Consider the following 24,104-nt stretch of genomic DNA (forward strand, 5'->3'; position numbering starts at 1 on the left):
TCAGTCCATCAAACCAAGGAAACAATAACATAGTGGTTGCTCCAACCGATGGATCACCATTTTTCTGGTATAAAAATCCCAAAAAGAACTGTTCTGGTAACTCTACTCAAGGTGTCCATTTACTAACCTGGTTCAACCAGCCGATCCTGAGTGTCAACTATGTTTCAGACCTTTCAGATACAAAAAGTACTCTAATAGAGCATGGCAGTGGCACTAGAAGAAAGGGAATGGTTCAAAAATTCAAATTTCAAAACCTGGCAAAGCTGCAATTATATTCAGAGACTACTACGAAAAGTACCAGATTATTTAAGTTACCTTCTTTGGACTTTATAGCTTGCTCCATGGACTGAACAACATCTTGAAGTAGTGGCAATCCCATGCGATAATTTATTGCTTTACCATATCCCTTCAGTATAAATAGTTCCAGATCGTCTGTCCACTCCAGTAAAGAAATCTGTACAAGCACAAGTATCTCCCAATATAAGAAGCATTATACATTCAACAAACAGGGAAGAGTTCGTTAAATTACTCTGCGAGCATTATCAGAACTATAAACATTTAACCAAATGATGTTACAAGAATACTGGGAGCAGAAACAAAGGATACATATATGTCAAAATAATAATACAAACTGAAAACTAGTGAATTGCATCTTGTAGTTATTCCATCAATATTGAAGTTAAAATCATTGTCAGAACTATACAAATACTTGAACAAATGATGTTACAAGAACATCTGAGGCAGTGATAAAGTATTCAAAAATATCGAACAAGAAAAATGCAAACAAGAAACTATTGAGTTCTACTTGGCTTTATTGCATGGATACAGGTGTATGTGCTAGAATATGACATGGGTAAATAGTGGAAAAGAAATCAATGATGAGCAGGGACTAACAAGCAATATGGCAGATATTTATGAGTCATGTCGTCTACCTAAGAAAGGAAATACATAAACTACATGATTCTATCTATTCCACCAAAAGAAGCCCTACGGCCAATCCAGCAGCAATAACAGAAGCAATATTCTACAATTTCCCAATTGGGTTATACTATGTTAGCTTAAGGTATGGGGTCTTATCGAGCTGCTTTATTTCATTTGATCACTCATGCCTATTCTAAAGCATTGTTATTTTTAGTGCATGGATTGGGGAGGAGCATTTCCTTTATGGATCGGCCTTATTTTATCTATTTTGGCATATAGACTATCCCAATAGGTCTGAAAGAACATCGCCAGGTAACCAACAGTCTCATCCACTCAAATTTTTCAAGGTAGGGTTGGTACCAAAACCAATAGATTGCTTGACTAAACTAGAAGATGAATGACCATGGAGATCTTCTGTGAGCATAGCCGGGTGGGGATGAAAAGCTTCAGTAAAGATCAGTAGGATAAATGTTCAAAATCTGCGTGCAAAGGAGAGGAAGATCCACCTTAGCAATTGTATTGCTGGTCATCAAGGTTCAAGATCTCATCTCGTCTCATTTCGCCATTTTGGGCAGGTCGAGATTTCCGAAATATCCGAAATTTACCGAAATATGGTATTTTTTCTGCCATATTTCGACAGTCCATCTCGGTGGGTTTTTATCCATATTAAGGCTTGATACTTCATGTACACCCTTATTTAAGCTAAATAAACACATCTAAACTTTCATATTGCAAAAAAGTGAACTCAAAGTGGTGTTTTGGGTTTGCACCCTTGATTGACATTATACGGTCGGACCCTGATGTATAAATAGTTAAATACACATTGTATAAGTACTAAAAGACATAATAACAAAATTTAAACAAAGTAATGAAACAAGAATAAAGTCAAATGTAACCTTTAGTTTAAACTTTAAATTCATAAAGTCATAAGTGCATAAGTTCATAAGTCATAATTCATAAACTCCAAAAAAGAAACTCCATAAAGTCATTAGTTCAATGCTCAATAGTTAATACACAAAGTCACAACTCACAAGACTCACAACTGTCATAAAACAAATCCTAGTAATAATTGCTATGCCTTCCTGGATCGACCCCACTCATGCTCTGCTGGAGTCGACGTCCATTGCTCTCTGTCTGAAGGACATACGTGGACCACAGTATAGTTTCGGAGAAGAAACGAGTGTAGTCATCTACAATTGCCATGTAAATCCCGAAATATCACGAAATTTTGCCGAAATTTGTACTTTTTTCATTTCGTATGGCCATTTCGTCTCAGTAGTGTCGAGATTTCCAAAATATGCCGATATATCGGCGATATTTCGCGAAATCTTGAACCATGCTGGTCATTACATGGGGATCCCAAACTTTCCAAATTGAAAAACAAAAAATAATCATTAACAACCTACAAATCTGGCATTGCTCAAGGGTCTTAAACTAGGTGCAATCTATCATGCTACATCCTTAAAAGATTAGATGTTGATTTTTTTTCTTCCTCTGAACAAGATGCTCCAGTGGCATTGCTGAGAGGAAAAATATGGCTCCATGCTCTTGAGCTGTTCCTTAATTTTAGAATCCTTGTTTGAAAATTTTACGCCGAAACAAAAAGAGCCTTAGGGAATTTCCAGCTGAGGATAGTCCACCTGATGTGAGAACTTGGCATATGGAATCCTTGCAGTCATCAGGAAACCTTCTCCCTAGTTTTAACAGCCATCCATGTGGACATATGCCATTTCTCTTGGGTCACATACAACTAACAGGATGATAGACGATGTTGATGACCAACACTGACATGGTGAGCAAAAAGACATGAGTATTATGACTTAGGCAATATATATCCTTTGGTAGTAGACATGGAACTAAATCTTGTTGAAACTTGCAGTTTCGACCAAAATATCTCGGCTTCGACAAGTACCAAAACGAAACCTAAGGTGGATACTGGATCGTACCAGGCTTCGACCATATTTCGACTATTTTGGTAGTTTTGATCAGTTTCGACTGAAACTGGTTGAAACAGCCACTAAAAATCCTTTATCTCCAACGAAACCCGACTTATTTCGCCAGGTTTCGACCGAGAGCTACTGGTTTTGCATGTTTCAACTCCTAGAAAGAGGATTTTGCCAAGAACTTAGATCATAGTACACATACCGAGAGAGGCTACACTCGAGGTCCATGCAAGCAGTTCAGATCTGAGGAGGCAGCTGGGATGGGCATGGATGTTTTGAGCTTGGCTGGCACACTGGAAGCCATGAGTTTGGGTGAGAGTAGAGGATTTGGGCATTGGCGTGCACCATCCTTCACAGGACAGAGCCCCAATCCAGCACATCATGTTGATAGTAGCTTCGAGAGCATTGGTTCAGCTGCAGGGTATGGTGGATATGGTGGTGGATGGGGGACCATCCTTTGAGAGCACCAGTTCGGCATTCGGAGGGTATGGTGGCTATGAGAGTGGCTATGGTGGTGGCTACGGTGGTTCTTCTAGTTCATTCCCCAGCACTAAGTAGGGGGGGTTCAAGTGGTGAGTCATCTTTCGTCAACATTATCTTCTTGTTTCTGAGCCAACAATCTGTGTTGGATCAACCAGTTTCAATCTCCTTAAGCCATTCCCTAGGTTGGGATACCTCTAAAATGTTGATGATGGGGCTTATAGGTGGGCAGCCATGGACTATTAGAACAATTGGGCCTAAAATATGTGGTGCATTCCGAGGAGTGGCTATGATTTATACAATTATACACAGCTCGTGCAATGCAGGCGCCAAGAAATCTTGTTTTTTCATTCTAATGTAGATTTTAATCATAGTTGTTAAGGCATCGCCTAGGTGACCGCTTTGGCATCAAGGCACCTTGACAACTAGTGTCTCCTTGGTGGGCCTTTATTTTTGGATGAATAAATAATTCATTACAAAAACCTCAAAAGTGAGGTGGTGAGATTATACAAGGAAAGGGGGAAAACAGAAACAAAATGAAAGAGTCCTAAGAAAGAGGGCCAAGAGGATGGGTCAAAAAAATCGATAAACCCTAGGAAACAACAATAAGCCTATTCCTTGGGGTATCAATAACTGAACAATGAGATAACATGTGGAGTTTAGAGCTGACATCAAAGTGGATGGCTTTCCAAATAATGTCTAGAGAGCGAGAATTGGATGTCCATCTTCGAAGATTCCGCTCCATCCAAAGGTGAGAGATGGTGGCGCCAAAAACAAGCTTCCTTGCTGTATTACAAATAGATCTCCCGGAGAAGGTCATATCAATCCAAAGTCATTCCATTGAGAAAGGGAGGATTTTACGGGGGCGAGGCCAACAACTATCTAAGGCTCATTTCCAAATGGAGGCGAAGAAGGGACAGGAAAAGAAAAGGTGGTAAATATCCTCCAAACCATTCCAACATAAGGCACAACTAGGGGGGCACTTGTATTTGTTTATGGATGAGGAAGGACTGGGTGGGGAGGCATTGGGAAAGAGATCTCCAAACCGTGAAGCTATGGCGGGGGATGTGACCCTTAAACCAAACAATCTTATACCAAAGGACCAGGAGACGCAAACTCGAATGAAACTCCAAGCAGAGGATGAGAAGAAAAGGCCATTAGGGGAGGGTAGCCAGGTCACAGGATTGGGAAGGGGGGAGGTAAGGTTGGGAGGGGAAGAAGAGAGGCTTAAACCAGGGCAAGGGGAGGGTAAGGGGAGGGAGGGAAGGACCAAGAACCTTGGGTGATGAAAGAGGCAACAGGAGCAAACTTATCAATACTAGAAGAGTAGACTGATATAGCGCCAACCGCAGAGAAAAGAACACCCATAGGATGCCAGTGGTCAAGCCAAAAGGAGGTGGAAGACCCATCCATCTTAGTGGAGATGGCTCCAAGGGAAATGGGGCGGAGAATGATGACTTTGCGCCAAACCCAAGAAGCATCAGAGAGTTGGGGGCTGTCCAGAGAGAGTCATTCTTGAGAGGGCTCAAATAGATCCACTTGACCCAGATGCTATCATGTTTGGAAACAATTTTCCACCACAATTTGAGGAGACACATCGTGTTTAAGTCCTTGATCCTTCTCAAACTAAGGCCTCCTTTTTTGGGGAGGCAAGTGGAAGCCCAGCTGAGAGGGTAAAGGAATTTGGAAGTTTAAGCTCGTTTCTAGAGGAAAGAACACATCAGAATTTCCATAGCTTTAATAGTGAATTTTGGTAGCCCAAAGACCCCACACCAATAGATGTAGGAGGATTGAAAAACGGATCTGATGAGCTCTAACCTCCCAGCATAAGAGAGGAGTTTGCCCTTCTGACGTTGGAGCCTTTTGCTGATCAGATCAAGCATCAGGGTACAGTGGTGGCTAGTCAGCATGGCCGGAATAAGGGGGAGCCCCTAGTATTTGATGGGAAGGTGGCCAAGGGAGAAGCCAGTGAGCTCTAGAAGAGAGGGAATATCTGCATCCGACATACCAGAAAGGAAGAGATGGGATTTAAGGAGATTGATCCGGAGATCGAAAAGGCTCTTAAGGAGATGTAAGGAGGACATGATGGACGAGATGGAGGGATTGACTTTGGAGAAGATCATACGACCATCCCCTAAATCAAGGCGGGTGAGATTGAGAAGAAAAAAAAACAAGGGTGGTTTTTGTTGGTGTCGCCTTGTGTCTAGGCCCCCTCCAATGCCTTGGGTCACCTAGACACCATGGTTTTGATTGTTTTAATAGCTTATTTACATTTCCAATAGTTAAATTATATGTAGACTCGATGCTTATAATAGGGCTACTGTACAGCAACATTCAGTGTTACCTAGCAAACTTGGGTCAAAACCACAAGTACCATTTTGGGGGTTTTTTTTTGTAAAACTAATTCATGGAATATGTTTAAAATGTTAAAAATACACAACTACTACTCAGCCCTATCCAAATGAGGTCGGCTACATGGATCCTTGCCCTCAAATCAGCTCTATTTGAGGTCATACTAGATACAAGGCCTAAGCTATGCATGTATTTCCTCACTACTTCTCCTAAGGACTAAGGTCATTTAGGTCTACCCCTAGCTCTTTTAGTTCCATAAATCTGAATGAAATTACTCCCCCGTACTAGTGCATCCAAAGGCCTCCGTTGAACATGGCCATACCTCCTCAAACGACTTTCTGCTAGCTTATCATGTATCGGAGCAAATGCCAAATCATCTCTAATATGAGCGTTCCTTACTTTATCCTTCCTAGTTTTGCCATTCATCCATCTCAACATCCGCATCTCCGCTACACTGAGTTTATCTATATGATGCTTCTTAATTGCCCAACATTCTGCACCATACATCATAGCCCGTCGTATGACTGCCCAATAAAATTTCCTTGAGTTTTAAAGGAATACATCGTTCACACAGCACTCCGGACGCACCTCTCCACTTCATCCATCCTATTTTAATTCTTTCTGAAACATCATCCTCTATATCACCTTATATTGATATACGTAAACCCAATAAGGGCATTTTGGGTATTTTCTATGTTTTATTTCCTTTATTTCCCCCTCTAGCTATCATAGTTGGCTATGGAGGGTTATATATGTAATTCTGCCCTATTAATGAAATCTATAAGTAAAGGGGCTGAGTGAAGACATAATTCACTCAAGCATTTCAGCTCAATCATTCCTTCTCATATTCTAACATGGTATCAGAGAAAAATCTGATCTAGGGTTAGAACCAGCCTTTAACCCAATCGTTTCTCTCTCTCTAACAGCCCTCTCTTCACCTTCAATCTTCTTTACCTTCCCCACCTTCTTCTTCCTTTCTTCTTGGTCTGAAATCTGCACTAGGGCAGCACATATGAGGTGATCAATTGATCTTGCGCTGTCCTCTACCTACCTCAATCAGATTATGTTTTAGAAGATTGTTCTTGGATTGATAGCTGCTGCCACTTTCTGCGATTTTGGAGTCTTTATCTCTTGAAGGTCGAATCTGCCCAAATATTGGAGATCGAGTCTTCTATCCTTGAAGATCCACATCAGCATCCTTGGACAGCTTCTATCAATCTTCTTTCTGCACACATCAGCACCCTTCAACAGCAGCCTCAGTCCTTCAACCAAAAAGTCGATCTCAACTGTCAGGTTTTTCAAAACCCTGACACTCAAATCGATTTGGGGTTCCCCTTATCTGTTGCTGCTGATTTTTTGAGGGAAGCTTCCCTCATTATAGAGAAGTACTCGATCCAAATTTGAGGCTCTTCCTCCAAGTATTGGTTAAGATATCACCATTTCTCCTCTCAGCTATCGATTTCCACATACAAGGATGCTCAACAGGTGTTTGATGATTTGCCTCTTATAGTTCTCCTCCTCAGATTGGTGTGAAATTTTGAGGACTCCTTTCATCATCATTGAAGAGTTCTCGATCAATTTTTCAGCCTATTTTATTGGAGATTTCTTGGGGATATTGCTGTTTCCATTTTCAGCAATTACTTTCTTGTGTTGCTGTCGTTTGTTGGAGCATTTCTTTGAATCATTATGACAGGTTCAGACTCCTCTTCTGCAACTTCTGGGCTTGATGGACAGTCCCAGACAGAGTTGCTTCCTCTTGCTGCTCCTATCAAGCTCGATGGGACAAATTACCTCAAGTGGTCTCGGACTACTTGACCATTGCTGGTCGTGGTCTTACTGGCCATGTCCTTGGGACTAACACTATGCCTGCTGAACAAGGTTCTCCGCAAGAGAAGTGGATGTCACATGAAGCTATGGTGATGTCTTACTTGCTCCACTCTATGCAACCAGATCTGTCCGACAATTTCTTGCTTTTGGAGACAGCCCATCAGATCTGGAGTGCCGCCAAGGAGACTTATGGACGTGTTGGAAATGCTGCTCAGGTGTATGAGATTCGCAAGAACTTCCATGACCTCACTCAAAAGGAGTTGTCTGTCCGCAGCAATTGGATTATTACTCCCACTATTAGCCCTCTATACCTACTGATATTGCTGCCTACTGTAAACACATTGACAGTATTCGTGCTTACAACTTCTTGGCAAGTCTGAATATGGAGTTGCTCCTACTGTTGCTAGGTCTACCCTACAGACTACTTCCAGCCCCACTCCCATTACCATTACTGATTATGGTAATGCTGCCTCCAAAGAGCCTGTCAAGTGTGAACACTGTAACAAGCCTTATCACACCAAGGCTCAGTGTTGCAAGTTACATGGGAGACCTTCTGATTTTGAGGCGAAACGAGGCCGAGGGAAGCTCAAACCGAAGGCACATTTGACTGAAGCTGCTGCTCCTACAGCTACAGTCCCCTTTACTGACACTGGTTTTTCTCCGGATGAGCTACTAGCCCTTTGTCGCATGCTTCAGATACCTTCCGCTACACCTTCTACGGTGTCTACGCCTGCTTCCTCTTCTGGTTCTTACTTTGCCTTAGGTATTCCGGTCGGTAGTAATTGTGCATGGGCTGTCTCTAGTCCTTGGATAATAGACTCCGGTGCCACTGACCACATGACTGGTTCCTCCCATGTATTTCATCATTATTCTCCTTGTTCTGGAAAAGATACTGTACGAGCGGCTAATGGTTCCCTTTCTCCCATACATGGAAAGGGTTCCATTCACTGCTCTCCTACTCTTACACTAAATTCTGTTTTGCATGTTCCTTCATTTCCTACTAGTCTTCTTTCCATTAGTAGTCTAACCAGAGATTTAAACTGCAAAATAACTTTCTTTCTCTCTCATTGTGTCATACAGGATCTGATGAAGGGGCACACGATTGGGAGTGGTAAGGTACACGATGGTTTCTACATACTCGACACGGGTCAGACTTGTTCACCATCGGCTTCATCCTCAGTGCATCAGTTACATTAAGTCACCTCTCCAGATCTCCACTTCGAACTTTAGCTTTTTTGTTTCCTCATCTTGTCAAGGATTGTAAACTGGATGAGTTATTATGTGAGGCACTGAGGCCTGTGTTTTGGCCAACTAGGCTCGTTCAACCTATTCTCAATTAAATAAAAGAAGTATTTCTCCATTTGCTTTAGTTCATACTGATGCGTTGGGCCCTGCCAGTCGTGTCTCCATTTCTGGCCATCGTTGGTTTGTTTCCTTTATTGATTGCTTTACTCGGGCCCAGGTTGGTGCTAAATTAAAATTCTAAGTGATAATGGCAGAGAATACATGGAGGGACAGTTCCAAACGTATTTGGCTGAAAATGGAATCATCCATCAGACCAGTTGTGTTGACACTCCTACCCAGAATGGCGTAGCTAAGAGAAAAAACACACTTTCTTGAAGTAGCTCGGGCCCTTATGTTTGCTTGTCTTGTTCCTCCTAAGGTTCTACTACTCGGGTCTCGGTGGCATCTCGGCCAAGCCAGAAACCAAGTCGAGCCGAGATCTCGCGCCGAGATCTCGGCGAGTTGGTGCAATTTTTTTTTTTTTTACTCGAACCCCCAACTCGGTGGGTTTTACACATTTTTTGGGTTTGAAACTTGATATCCAGCCTATGTCAGGCCATTTAAACACAATGGCATGCCCAGATTTGCGAAAAAACAAGTCCAAATATGAGTTTTACTTTGGACCATAGGTTGGTACGCGACGAGTCGTACTAAAAGTCTAAAACAACCTACTCTACATATAATTTAGTAAAACTAAGCAAATTTAGCAATCAAAACATTCAAATAAAAAGTACATTACATCAATGTTCACTAAATTTGTTACATAAAATATGATTAAGTAATAAATTCATCCCCATATTGATCCACAAAGAATTCCCATGTCATGGAATTGCTGCAGTGTTGCACATAGTGTGACACGGCTGCCATATAAGTCTTCTGATCAACATATACCAGTCTCCCTATCTTAGGGTACATGGGAGGCTGTTGGTATGAGGTGTAAGATGAACTGCTACTGTCATATTGAGTTTGAGGCATGTATGGCTGGTTTGGGACTGGGAATATGTACCCAAAACCTGACCCAGAGCTTTGATTGTCATACTCAGCTGCTGATTGCCCATACTGACCATAGGCACTATAATCAGAACCGGTGCTCTCTTGGCCATAGTCATAGCCATGATGATGCTGAGATGATTGCCATGACTGATGCTCACTAGTAGTATCTATACTCATGCTTCCGAAACTTGCAAGCATGGTGTTCATACTATTGTCATCATCTTGAGCATCTGACTGATGTGAGTGTTGGCGACCCTTCTTTCTTTTGTATGTTTTAGGGTGGTCACCATGCTCTTGATCTTGAGTGGCATGCGTAAACTGAGACTCACCGGTGAAACGCACAGGGTCCCCCTGCGTTCCCACCTCACACTGGTATTGCTCGTGCATCCCCTCATGACGATCATCATAATAACCGCCACTCGGCATGCCACAACCACCACCACCACCACCATCACCACCATTACCATCACCATCATCACCATCACCACTGTCATCACCACTACCATCATCATCATTAGCAGGACTTCCTACAGCAGGCTCAAAAGGTTTCGGTGACTCTGCATGTGCACGCCCCTCTTGCGACGACATATAATCCTCAACATCAGTGTCGACAAACGTAATGGTGGGGTCGGGCCTACCCCCAGGCTGATCTATATCAGGTGTACCACGATCCCTCACCCACTGGAATAGGGGATCCTCATCGTCATCAGAGTCCTCTTGGAAAATGTTGGACAGTTCAATGGGTTCTTTATCATTGGCCTCAATTCCTTCACGTATGTGCCTCATCCTTAATCTCATATTGTAGTACACATACACAAGCTGCTCCAGTCGTTCGCTACCCAACCTGTTCCGCCTCTTTGAATGTATCAATGATAATGTACTTCAATTGCGCTCACATCCGGAGGATGAACAAGTTTGTGAGAGCACTCTCACTGCTACCTTCCTCAGGTTGGGTGAACTTGTACCATAAAGCACCCACCAGTCGGCTGCATTACATATATAGAATAGTAAGAATATGTACATTCTAAAGAGATAAAATTATAATTCATAAATGTAAATATGTAATATCATGCCACCTACCAGGGTCTGACTTTTGTCTACCCTCCACTGCAGCTTGTCGACCAAAACTTGCTGAGGCCTCTCTAAAGTATTTGATCTATTTTCAATTTGAGGAATTAGTATTTCCTATTTAGTAATTACATTCATAAACTAACTACCAAAGTACCAAAGTCCCATACTCTCACCTCATCATTGCAAGCAGATTGTGTCTTTAGATTGAGCTCTAACTTCGCAGTAACAGTTTGAACTGCCTCTAATAATTCTATGTCTAGCCCAAGATCATGGGAGTAGTGATACTTTGGATTCAAATAGTATACTGTTAAAGTAGACACCACCAATATGATTTGTTAGTGACTTTACTGACTTAATGCCTTTGGGTTTTGAATATGTAAATGTAAAAAAGTTATAACATTTAAAATGTAAAGTATGTTGAACTCACCAGCTTTATGCAATGGATGACTCAAGTGCTTCTCCCACCGCTCATTAATGATGTTAGTGTAGGACTTTGCAATTCGAGGTATAGCAGCTCTAACCATTTCCTTCATTTTTTGAATGGCAGCTTAAATGTGGGTCAAGGTAGGCTTCTTCTTTGTATCAACCATCCTCAGTATTGCCACCACTGGCTCTAATATGGCAACCACTTTCCCCAAGTCCTTCCAAAATCCATCACTTGCAATGGTCTGTTGTGCTACCTTTGCATCTTCTGACTTAGAACCTTGCCAACCAAACCATTTATCACTTGCAAACATAGACCTCAAACCTATCGCCTTAGTCTGAAAGCTCTTCAATGCAATGTAATTGGTGGCAAATCGAGTGACACCAGGCCTCACTAAATCTCCATTGCATTTCTCCCTCAACAAGGCTAAAGCATAAGAATAGTTGTACACAAAAGTTGTCACTTGTCTTGCCCTATTTACCATACCCACCACGAAAGTCTGTTTCTCCATGTCCTTCAGCATTAAATCAATAGAATGGGCTGCACATGGGGTCCAAAAGAGTCGGATCCTCTTACTCTTCTTATTCATCAACTTCTCTCCAACCTTTTTAAAGTTGGAACCGTTATCCGTCACAATTTGGATAACGTTCCTTGGTCCTACCTCCTCCACTACTTGCTTCAACTCCTTATACAACTATGATGCATCCTTTACATTATTTGATGCATCGATGGACTTCAAGAATACAGTCTTTCCATTGCAACTCACCATGAAATTTATGATGGATAGTCTAGTAGGTCCAGTCCATCCATCAGCCATAAGAGTAACCCCATATGTCTCCCACATTGGCTTCAAACTATCAATGTAATCTTTCAGCTCCTGTACCTCCTGAGGCAATTATACATTGTATAATTCATGTGGTGAAGGTCCCTTCCATCCTGCACCAGCCCTCCCTGCAGCATCAAGGAATGCATTATAGTATGTTCCTTGTGCTACATTGGCTGGAATGCCATGGTAAAGCATGAACTTGCTGAAGGCTTTTCGTGCTTCCTCTTGTTTACCACCAAATATTTGCGGGATGGTTGGCTGGTAGGCATCTTGTTGCCTAAAAGTTGTAGGATCCTGCTCAAAAATGGGCTCTGGAGCTTGTACTCGTGGTCGGGTTTGGGGTCGTGGTATATTTCTTGTCCCAGTGCTTTTCCTCCTCTCATCTTCTTGTACTGGTGCAGCTAAGCCAGATCCACCAGCTCCTCTTGCTTGCTCATATGTTCTTATATTCTCAAAATGAAAACTTTGTCTACTCTCAGCCAAAGTCTGCTGGTAAATTCTCCATTCAGCCTCGGATTGAAACTCACCAGGTGGAGGCCCAATGTCAGTATCATCTCCGCCACGGACCTCTACACCAGTCCTCTCTAGTACTGCCTCATCAAACTCTTGTTGCATTCTTTCCCTCTCGGCTTTCTTTAATCTTTCTCCTTTCAAGTGTTGTGCCATTGCCACTTTCACTTGGACAGGAACATTTGGGCATGAGACAACATCCTTGCCTATACCAGACAAGTGTTGCTTTAACCTAGTGGCTCCTCCGGTTAGCAACTTCCCACAATAATTGCATTTGGACTTCTTTTTGTTTGCGGACATGGGGACTCCATGTTGCCATGCTATATCAGACATTGTGTACAAAATGTCTTATATTTTACACTGTTACGTAAAAAAGCATGTATTAATAACCATAGATCACTTAAAGTAAGGTATTCAAGACTTAAAGTATACTATTCATAACTCTTAAACATAATGCCAAGCAACTAGAACTATGAAATAACTATCTCTTATTTATCCCCTAACCCTAGTATTTATTTCTTAATTAAAAATAATATTTTGAATTTTTTTTTAAAATATTTATACCTTAAAGTATAAGAAAAATGTAATGTAATGATGTATTTGACACCATTTCAAGTTGAATATTATGTACATATGTTGTACACAATTTTCCATAAGCAACAAGTATTTTTCCTTAATATTATCTATTTTTTTAAAAAATTTTATAATATATTTATTAAATCTGAAAAATAAAATAATTTTTTTAATGGGTGAAAATAAAAAATTAATCCATGGGGCTGTAGAGCATCCCAAGTTGTTTAACATATATCAAATTCATTTTCAAACAATCACTATTCATCCTATTTTTTTCATTTTGTTTTTTCAAATAAATCATTTATTTTTCCAGAAATTATAATAAAAAATTTAATAATTGAAAAATAAATCCGACTCCATCAAGTGATAGATCGGGCAAAGATGTTTAACATATATCAAAACCACATGAATCTAACAAGTATTACACAAATTTTTTTGAAAAAAATAGATTTGGGAAAAATTAGAAAATACCTTTGAAATCCTACAAATAAGTGATGAATCGGAGTTGAATCTTCACTTTACCACTTGAATCTCACTTCAAACATCATAATCCACCAAAGATTTGAGAGAAATAGGAAGAAATTTGAGAGAGAGAGCTCTTGGAGTGTTTTTCTCTAAACTTTAGAGAGCTTTGGACAGAACTCGAGATTTCCGAATTCTGTCCATTGCTCTCTTTTAAAAAAATGGGCATATGGGCATATGGGTCATGAAAACTGGGTAAAAAACCATATAACCCAATACCGAGATCTCGGCGAGATATTGAAATTTTATAACTAAAAAAAACAGAGAAATGTGTATCGAGACTTGGTCGAGATCTCACCTAGAAATTGCAGTTTTAGGAACCGTAGGCCATCTCGACTCGCTATCTCACGAAACCGAGAAACTCGGCGAGTGGAAGCCTTTACTGATTCTAACTGGAGGAGAAATGTGAATTCTTTTCTCACCTCATGATCACCTGCGAGTGGAAGCCTTTACTGATTCTAACTGGGCCAGCTCCCTGATGATAGACTGTCTACATCTGATTACTGAACTTTTGTTGGAGGTAACTTAGTTACTTGACGAAGCAAGAAACAGACTATTGTTGCCAGGTCAAGTGTTGAAGCTGAATTCCGCAGGATAGAATTGTCCTTGGGGTTTATTTGGTGTTGCCTAGGGGCTCTATTGTCTTTGTACTCATATCTCATTTATTATAAATAAAGGTGGGCGGGTGTCTCATAGACACAAGTCACAATTCCCAAAACCATCACCCAAATACCTAAAATAATCACTTTGTAGAATCTCCCTCTCACCAATTTGCACCATCCCATTATCCGTTCTAGTGCAACTAAAGTTACACCACATATACTCCATCTTTGTTCCACTTATCTTAAAACCTTTTGATTCCAACGTTGATCTCCATAACTCCAACTTAGCTTTAATCCGTGCTTTTGTCTCATCCACCAGAACAATATCATTAGCAAAAAGTATACATTGAGGAACCTCATCTTGAATGTCGCTAGTTAAATCATCTATGATAAGCGCAAACAGACAAGGGCTTAAAGTTGATCCTTGTTATAACCTAATTGTCATTGGGAATTCACTACCTTGACCCCCCACAATTCTTACACTAGTCACCACACCATCATACATATCTTTAATTATGCCAACATATTTAATTGAAACAACTATAGAAGCATTAAGCTTATGAGTCACACAATGAAACTTTGGGAGAAGGTTATTGAAACCCGTTTAAGAAGAGAGACTAATATCTCGGTGAACCAATTTGGCTTTATGGCAGGTAGATCCACTACTGAAGCTATCTACTTATTGAGGAGGCTCATGGAAAGATATAGAGAAAGCAAGAAGGATCTCCATTTGGTCTTTATTGACTTGGAAAAAGCTTATGACCGAGTCCCTAGAGATTTAATCAAGCGTGTCCTAGTAGCGAGAGGAGTTTCTAGCAAATATGTGGATGTTATTAAAGATATGTATGAGGGCGTGGTAACTAGTGTGAGATCTGTGGGAGGTCAGGGAAGGGAATTCTCAATTACGATTGGGTTACACCAAGGATCAGCCTTAAGCCCATATCTATTCGCGCTTAACATGGACCATATAACGAAGAACATTCAAGATGAGATCTCGTGGTGTATGCTCTTCGCTGATGATATCGTTTTGGCGGATGAGACAAAAGAAGGGATTAACTCTAAGTTAGAGCTTTAGAGGTCAACCTTGGAAACAAGAGGATTTAAGATTAGTAGAACAAAGACGTAGTATATGTTGTGTAATTTTAGTCACACAATGATGGATACTGACATGGTGCGAGTTGAGGATAGAGAGATACCATAAAGTGACTATTTTAGATATTTGGGGTCAATCATAAGTAAAGAAGGTGGCATAGAGGATGATGTCTCACAGAGAATTAAAGTGGGATGGATGAAGTGGAGAGGTGCATCGGGAGTGTTGTGTGACCGACGTATTCCTTTAAAGCTTAAAGGAAAGTTCTATAGGACTGTTGTACGATCGGCTATGATGTATGGCGCAGAATGCTGGGCAGTGTCATATTGATAAGCTTTGTGTAGCAAAGATGAGGATGTTAAGATGGATGTGTGGAAAAACAACGAAGGATGAAGTAAGATAAAGTACGAAAGGAATGTATCAGGGCGGACGTGGGAGTCGCCCCGATCAGTGACAAGCTTCGAGAGAGTCGTTTAAGGTGGTATGGTCATATCCAATGGAGGCCTAGGGATGCCTCAGTAAGGAGTGATATGATCCAGATTAATGGAGCTAGGGGCAGGCCTAAAATGATCATAGGAGAAGTGGTGAGGAAGGACATGCATAGCCTAGGTCTTGTTCCAACTATGACTTCGAATAGGGCCTATTGGAGGGCAAGGATCCATGTTGCAGACCCCATTTAGCTGAGATTCTTCTGTCGTGCTGGGTTGGGCTTCTCCCCTCTTACTATCTTTCATTTGGCATTCCCCATTTTACATTTCTCTGTCTCGCTTTTTTTTGCAAGAACGCAGTTTTCCTTGTTGTGTTTGGATCCATGTAGCCGACCCCATTAAGTTGGGATAAGGCTGAGTTTGTTGTATTTACTTGGAACACTTCTCCTCTAGTACTTTCTAGATTAACTCTTTGAGGACTCTATCATAAGCTTTTTCTAGGTCAATAAAGACCATATGGAGATCCTTCTTACAATCTCAAAATCTATCCTTGAGTCTCCTAAGTAAATTGCTTATGTTGTGGATCTTCATGGCATAAAACCAATTGGTTCTCCGTAATAGTAGTTTCTTGTTTCATGTGGATTTCAATAACCTTCTCCCATAATTTCATAGTATGACTCATTATTTTTATGGCTCTACAGTTATTGCAACTCTTAATATCACCTTTGTTTTTGTACATCGGAACCACAATGTTTCTCCTGCATTCATCTGGCATTTTCCTTGTGCTCATGATCTTATTAAACAACTTGGTTAGCCAAAATAAACCATAGATTCCTAAGCTTTTCCACACTTCTATTGAGACCTCATCTGGGCCTTGTGCCTTGCCTACTTTCATCCACCTTAAAGCTTCTTTTACTTCAGACACCATAATTTTTTGTCTATATCTACGACATGTGGTGTCTTGAAAGGTAATGCAGTCTTCTGGAACACTAATACTCGAAATGTCTTCATTTAGTAGGCTGCAGAAATAACCCTCCCATCTCTTTTTAATTTCTGTTAGAAGTCATGTAATAGGGGTAGTTTAGGAACTGGTTATATTACTAGTTGCTTTATTATATAATTCTGTTTTTTCTTCTTTATTTCCCTTTTACCTCCCTAGGGAGGTGGATGTAATTCTCTCTTAGTTATGATTGAATGAATATAGGGTGTATGGAGAAGTCTCTCCATCACAATCGATTACAACCAAAACCTGTTCTATTCTTCTCTTCCCTCTTCTCTTGTCTTCCTCTTCTTCCTTTAACTTCTTCTCCTCTTCTACTTACTTAACCTAAATCTAACTTGGTATCAGAGCCTTACGGTTTGAGAGTTGAATCCAGCTTCTTGTCTCCATTTTTTCCTTCTCTTTGAAATCCTAGGGCTTAAAGGGTTTCAAGGAGAAGCCTCCTATGTAAAAAATCTGTGAGAGCACTATGGAATAGGTTCAGAATGATCTATTCTAGTTATTACTGCTGCTGTTTGAGCCTTGATGCAGCCCATTTGATGATTTGAAGCTTTGCTAGCCTGTGCTAGGATTACCGCCAGCCTTCCATTGCAGTCTTTGTATCTTCTTCTTCTAGCATGGGTTTGAGGATTGGAATAGCTCACTAGAATCGCCCAAGAGTGTTATTTAAGTGACTTGTGCTTCCTCTTGCTGCTTGAAGACCCAATCTGAGCACAGCCCCTTTTCGCAGGATCAAGTTTCTGCCCAGATTTCCGCTGTTGCAGGTTGCAGACCTTGGTTCCTCCTTTATTTGGGGATGGACTTGGTGGTTGGAGTAGCCCATTAGGATCGTAAAAGGATCCTCTCTCTGCCTCTGGTGTCCTTTATAGATGGATGAATCTCCTTGTTGAGCAAAACTCAGTTTTGTGGTGATCTTTTTCTGCCCAGGTAAACCCGATAATGTTGTTCTTGCATTTAGGGTACTTTGGACTTCTTGTTTGGTTGAGAGATGATTATGCATATCTGTATTTGCAATCTTGAAGCTTGTGTAAGCTATTTTACTCCGGAGAGAGTGTTAGGGTGAAGCTTCATCCTAGCTGGAATTTCTGTTTTTTGTATTGGGAATCCCTATTTGGGTTGAGTTTATACTCCCCACTTGCTGTTTTTTATCTGGTTTATGGTCAAGTACCATTTCCCTTACATGATGGCTGGTACAGAGTCTTCTGAGCTTGGTTCGGCTAATTCACAGCCTCCTTCAACAGTTCCTCAGTTGGTTTATGAGAATACTCACCAACAGATTTCCTTTGTGAAACTCGATGGTACCAATTACTTGGATTGGTCACACTCTGTGAGACTTTCCCTTAGGAGTAGGGGAAAACTTGGATATATCACAGGCACTATCAAGGCTCCAGAGGCTGGTTCTCCCACTTTTGATAAATGGGAGACCGAAAATTCCACCGTTATGACATGGTTGATCTTCTCCATGAAGCCTGAGATTGGGAGAAGGTTTATAAGGAAGGAAACTGCCAAAGCTATCTGGATAGTGTCTTTATAGCCTTTGACAGAGTAGGTGACACTGCCAAAGTCTATCAGCTCCATCAAAAAATTCACTCATTGAAGCAAGGTGACAGCACTATTTCTGAGTACTACAGTGTGTTCCTTAGTCTTGTGGAGGAGTATGATCACTATAGAGACCTTCATTTGACCAACCCAGAGGATGAGGCTAAGGTGTATCAGACTCTTGAAAAGGAGCGTGTCTTCTCTTTACTTGGTGGTCTGAATCCTGACTATGAGCCAGTTAGACTCCAACTGTTAGGCCGGTCTCCTCTCTCTTCTCTTAGTGAGGTTTGCAGTTACCTACAGAGTGAGGAGACTAGGCGGCTTACTATGGCACCAGCACCTGCATCATCTCATGAGAGGTCTGCCCTCAATTCTAGTTCTGTTCGAGACACCCGTGGAGGTGGTAGAGGCCCAGGGCCTAACCGTGAGGAAGCTAGTACTGTGGAGATAGTTGGTGCCAGTGGAGTTGGGCGAAACAGATTTAAATGTGATCATTGTGGACGCACTGGACACACCAAGGATAGGTGTTGGTCTCTCCATGGTCGTCCTCCTGGTATGCGTGGTAGGGGTGGCCATAGAGGGGGAGCTCAAGCTCATTCCGTGTCAACTGAGGCTGATGCCCCACAAGATGACTCCACCTTTATGGATGCAGTGGTTCGCAGGGTTGTGTCACAGTTGAGCACATCTTCTACATCTAGTATGGCTGGGGCCTCATCATCCTCAGCTTTGCAGGTCTCCACCTCAGCTTCCACTGCTGCCCAGTCTTAGGTCATTGACTCGGGTGCCACGGACCACATGACTGGTACGTCTCATTATTATGATTCCTATACCATTTGCTCTGGTAAGGACAAGGTTAGGGTAGCTGATGGCTCCCTTTCCTCCATATCTGGTAAGGGTAATATCCCTGTGACATCATCTATTTCCCTCTCTTATGTTCTTCATGTCCCTAACCTTACACTAAATCTTTTATCTGTGAGTCATTTGACTAAATCTCTCAACTGTTGTGTCACTTTTTTTCCTTCTCACTGACTTTTTCAGGATTTGGTGACGAAGAGGATTATTGGTAGTGGACGTGAGGAACAAGGCCTCTACTTTTTTTATTCGCTTTTGCCCACAGCTCATTCCTATGTGTGTAGTCGCAATGATAGTAGTTCTGTGGATTCTGTTATGTTATGGCATCGCCGTCTTGGCCATCCATCTTTTGTAGTAATGAGGAAACAATTGCCTCACTTATTTTCATCTATTGCCTCTTCTAATGTTTTTCAATGTGAACCATATACGTTTGCCAAACATTGTCGGTCTTCATATCCTTATCATGGTAATAGAACTGTTGCTCCTTTTCATATTGTGCATACTGATGTTTGGGGTCCTTCCCCTACTACTTCTTTATTTGGCTTTCGTTACTTTGTGTCATTTGTTGATGATTTTTCCCATGCCACATGGACTGTACTTTTGAAGCATAAGAGTGATGTTTGTGATGCCTTTCAGAATTTTTACCAAATGATCCTTACTCAATTTGAGACCCGCATCAAAATTGTGCGATCTGATAAAGGGGGAGAGTACATGTTTGGTAGTCTTCAAACCTTCTTTACTACTCATAGCATTATCCATCAGCTAGCGTGTGTTGACACGCCCCAACAAAATGGGGTTGCTAAGAGGAAAAATCGCCATCTTCTGGAGGTAACCCGTAGTCTACTGTTTGGCATGCATGTTCCCAAGACCTTCTGGTCCGCTGCTCTTTTCACTGCCTCCTTTCTCATCAATCGTATGCCTACCAAGCTTCTTAATTTCAAATCTCCCTTGGACATCTTATCTCCCAAGGCCTTTGCTTTTTCTCTTCCTCCTCGAGTCTTTGGCTGTGTTTGCTATGTGCATGTTAACAAATCTGCTCGCACTAAACTTGACCCCAAAGCTCTCAAGTGTCTCTTCCTTGGGTACTCTTCTACTACTAAGGGGTACAAGTGTTATCATCCTTCTTCCCGCCGATGTATCATTTCCAAGGATGTTAATTTTCTTGAATTAGTCCCCTTCTTTGTCCCTTCTCAGCATCCTCTTCAGGGGGAGAATTGTGGGAGTGAACAGGCTACTGAGGATTTCTTCCTTTCTCCTCTACCTACATCTCCTTTTATGCTTGACATTGGAAAACACAGGACTGTAGATGTGGTTGAGGTTGATGATCAACCAGGGGGAATACAGATTTGGTTGTTGAAAGTGGTTCTGATAAGGAGAAGGATTACCACATTACATACAAAAAAGGTGAAGGCTTGCATAATACAAGAAAGAAGACCTCCCAAGAGTCCTCTTCAGATCTAGATCCACATCCTGAGATTCATCCTTCTCAATCAGGTGACATTTCTTCTCCTCCATCTGATTTGGACCTTCCTATTGCTATTAGGAAAGGGAAAAGAACTTGTACTAATCCTATATCCCAGTTTGTTTCCTATGATGCAATTTCTCCTACAGGCCTTGCCTTTATTACTACTCTCTCTACTGCTTCCATTCCCAAGAATGTCATTGATGCTATGTCTGACCCAAAGTGGAGACAAGCCATGTCTGAGGAGATGATGGCACTTGAGAAGAATGGTACTTGGCAACTTGTTGACCTTCCCAAGGGACATGTCCCAGTTGGATGCAGATGGGTCTATACAATCAAGTATAAATCTTATGGCAGTATTGAAAGATACAAAACAAGGTTGGTGGCCAAGGGGTACAGTCAAGTCTATGGAATTGACTATCAGGAGACATTTGCCCCTGTGGCCAAGCATAACTCAAGTCTATGGAATTGACTATCAGGAGACATTTGCCCCTGTGGCCAAGCATAACTCAATAAGAGTTTTTTTATCTTTAGCTGCCAATAAAGATTGGCCTTTATATCAGCTGGATGTGAAGAATGCCTTCCTTCATGGTGACTTGGAAGAGGAAGTGTACATGCAAACTCCACCAGGCTTCAAGATGCCTTCAGCTGAAGGGAAAGTGTGCCTCCTTAAGAAGGCTCTATATGGTCTCAAACAGTCACCAAAGGCATGGTTTGAGCGCTTCCGACAGGCTATTCTGAAGAATGGATACTCCCAGAGCCAAGCTGATCATACTCTCTTTACCAAGCGGAGTAATGGTACTATCACAGCTCTCATTGTCTATGTTGATGATATTGTGGTCACAAGAGATGATACAGCTGAGATAGGCAAATTGAAGAGCTACTTGGCACAACAATTTGAGATCAAAGATCTGGGTCCCTTGAAGTACTTCTTAGGAATAGAAGTATCAAGGACCAAGAGAGGAATCAACATATGTCAGAGGAGGTTTATTCTTGACCTGTTAACAGAGACAGGGATGTTAGGCTGTAAACCGGCAAACTCTCCTATTGAGCAGAACCACAAACTAGGAGAGGATTGTGGTCCTTCTCTTGTTGATGCGGGGAAGTATCAAAGGCTAGTGGGGAAGCTTATCTATCTCTCTATGACTCGGCCAGATATCTCTTATGCAGTGGGAGTTGTCGGCCAATTCATGCATGCTCCCAAGAGTGGCCATTTGGATGCTGTGTATCGCATTCTAAGGTATTTGAAGTCCTCTCCAGGGAAAGGACTGTTGTATGCAAGGCACAACCACTTGAGAGTGGAAGGCTTCACAGATGCCGATTGGGCTAGTTCCATTACAGACAAGAGATCTACCTCCGGCTATTGTACCTTTGTGGGAGGTAACTTAGTCACATGGAGGAGCAAGAAACAGCATGTTGTGGCCAGATCTAGTGTCGAGGCAGAATTTAGAGCTATGGCACACGGAGTGTGTGAGCTCATCTGGCTGAAGAGACTTGTTCAAGAACTGAGATTTGACACTGAAGGACCCATGAGACTGTACTGTGCCAACAAGGCTGCCATCAGTATTGCCCACAACCCAGTGCAACATGACCGGACTAAGCACATTGAGGTTGATAGGCATTTCATCAAGGAGAAGATAGACTCTGGCTGTATTTGTACTCCTTTTGTGAAGACCGGTGATCAGTTGGCAGATATCTTCACCAAAGTTCTTGGCTCTCCTCAGTTTAGCTCTTTCCTAAGCAAGCTGGGAATGCATGATATATATTCTCCAGCTTGAGGGGGAGTGTTAGAAGTCATGTAATAGGGGTAGTTTAGGAACTGGTTATATTACTAGTTGCCTTATTATGTAATTCTGTTTTTTCTTCTTTATTTCCCTTTCACCTCCCTAGGGAGGTGGATGTAATTCTCTCTTAGTTATGATTGAATGAATATAGGGTGTATGGAGAAGTCTCTCCATCACAATTGATTACAACCAAAACCTGTTCTATTCTTCTCTTCCCTCTTCTCTTGTCTTCCTCTTCTTCCTCTAACTTCTTCTCCTCTTCTACTTACTTCCTTAACCTAAATCTAACTATTTCATCATCCCTTATTCGTACCTTACCATCTTCACTTTTAATACATCTAACATGGTCAAGATCTATACTCTTCCTTTCCCTCATTTTAGCTATCTTATAGATAGTTTTTTTCCCTTCCTTTGTGCTCAAATTGTTATAAAGATCTTCATATTTCTTCGCCCTTGCTTTTCCCACAATCTTCTTAGCTTCATTTTACAGCTTCATTTCTATTAAATGTTAAAGATACGCAGCACCAAAAAAACAGATCAACAGAAAACACTTTCTGGGCCTTGTAACATATGTTTCAAATTTGGCCCCAAAAAAACCAGGTTTCAACCTGGTTTCAGTCAAAACTTGTGAAATTTTGGTTTCCACCAGGGTCGAAACCGGCCTCAAAACCGAGATTTAGAACCTTGGCGGTAGAGCAGGAATTGTGTGGCAGACCCCAAGTAAATTAGTATAAGGGTAAGTTAATTAAGTTGGTGTCTCAGTTCACAACTTCAAGCTAACAAACACCATGCTGGTTTATTACCTATTTCACAAGCATATAGGTGTAAGTGTTGGTTTCCAACGGGCGCATTGGGTATTTTAATGTCTTTAGATATACCAGTAACTATTTGCTGATATATTTTTGTTTGTATCAGAGGAGGTAAATTAAATATTAAAACAACCAGCCACATATGTAATGTTTTCTTTATTACTAATAAAGACAAAAGAAACGACCAGGTCATAATTTGGAGTAGAGGAGCACACGATTAGTTCTGGTGGCACACGATTAGGGTTTGGTGTTCACGTGGGTTTTGCGCATCGAGGCTCCTCCTAGTGAGGATCGGCCCCCTGATCCTCCACCTCGTATTGGGATTGATGAAGGTGGGACTGCATCCTATGCTTCCGTGGTGACTACGTCATTGACATTGCCACCTGTTGCCTTGGAGACTAAAAAGCCCTCGACCTGTTTTGGGTGTCCAGCGGTCTTCTTCTCCAGAGAGGAGTTGGAACTGTCGGAAAGGGCTTTTGCTACTGCTCTTGTTGCCAAGTGCAGTTATGGGAAGCCATCGCTGTTTGTGATCAAGGAGGCCATTCAAAAGACATTGCACCTGCAGGGGGATGCGGTTGTCTCGACTCTCGACCCTCGGCATGTGCTTCTGCGCTTCACTGATCAGGCAGATTTCGTCAAGGTTTGGATGAAGGAACAGATGCATATCCAGGGCTTTCTATTTCGTTTTATGAAGTGGACATCGGACTTCATCTCGGGTTGGGAGTCTCCCTTGGCGCCGGTGTGGATTTCGTCGCCGGGGCTGCCGGTGAATCTATACCAGGGGAACTTTTTTAAGTCCATTGTAGGGACTG

General features: G+C 41.7%; 1 protein-coding gene across 3 annotated transcripts in view; it reads right to left on the reverse strand.

Moving 5' to 3' along the window:
• The window catches only part of LOC122671689 (multiple inositol polyphosphate phosphatase 1-like), a 130,357-nt gene that overhangs the window by 5,343 nt on the left and 100,910 nt on the right, over positions 1-24,104 (reverse strand). For all 3 annotated transcript variants that reach the window (XM_043869063.1, XM_043869064.1, XM_043869062.1), the window contains exon 7: positions 316-454. In XM_043869063.1, the coding sequence (XP_043724998.1) occupies positions 316-454 (139 nt within the window). The remainder of the gene's footprint in view (positions 1-315; positions 455-24,104) is intronic.

Source organism: Telopea speciosissima, chromosome 8 (genome assembly GCF_018873765.1).
Source record: "Telopea speciosissima isolate NSW1024214 ecotype Mountain lineage chromosome 8, Tspe_v1, whole genome shotgun sequence".
In the NCBI taxonomy this organism is placed as follows: domain Eukaryota; kingdom Viridiplantae; phylum Streptophyta; class Magnoliopsida; order Proteales; family Proteaceae; genus Telopea; species Telopea speciosissima.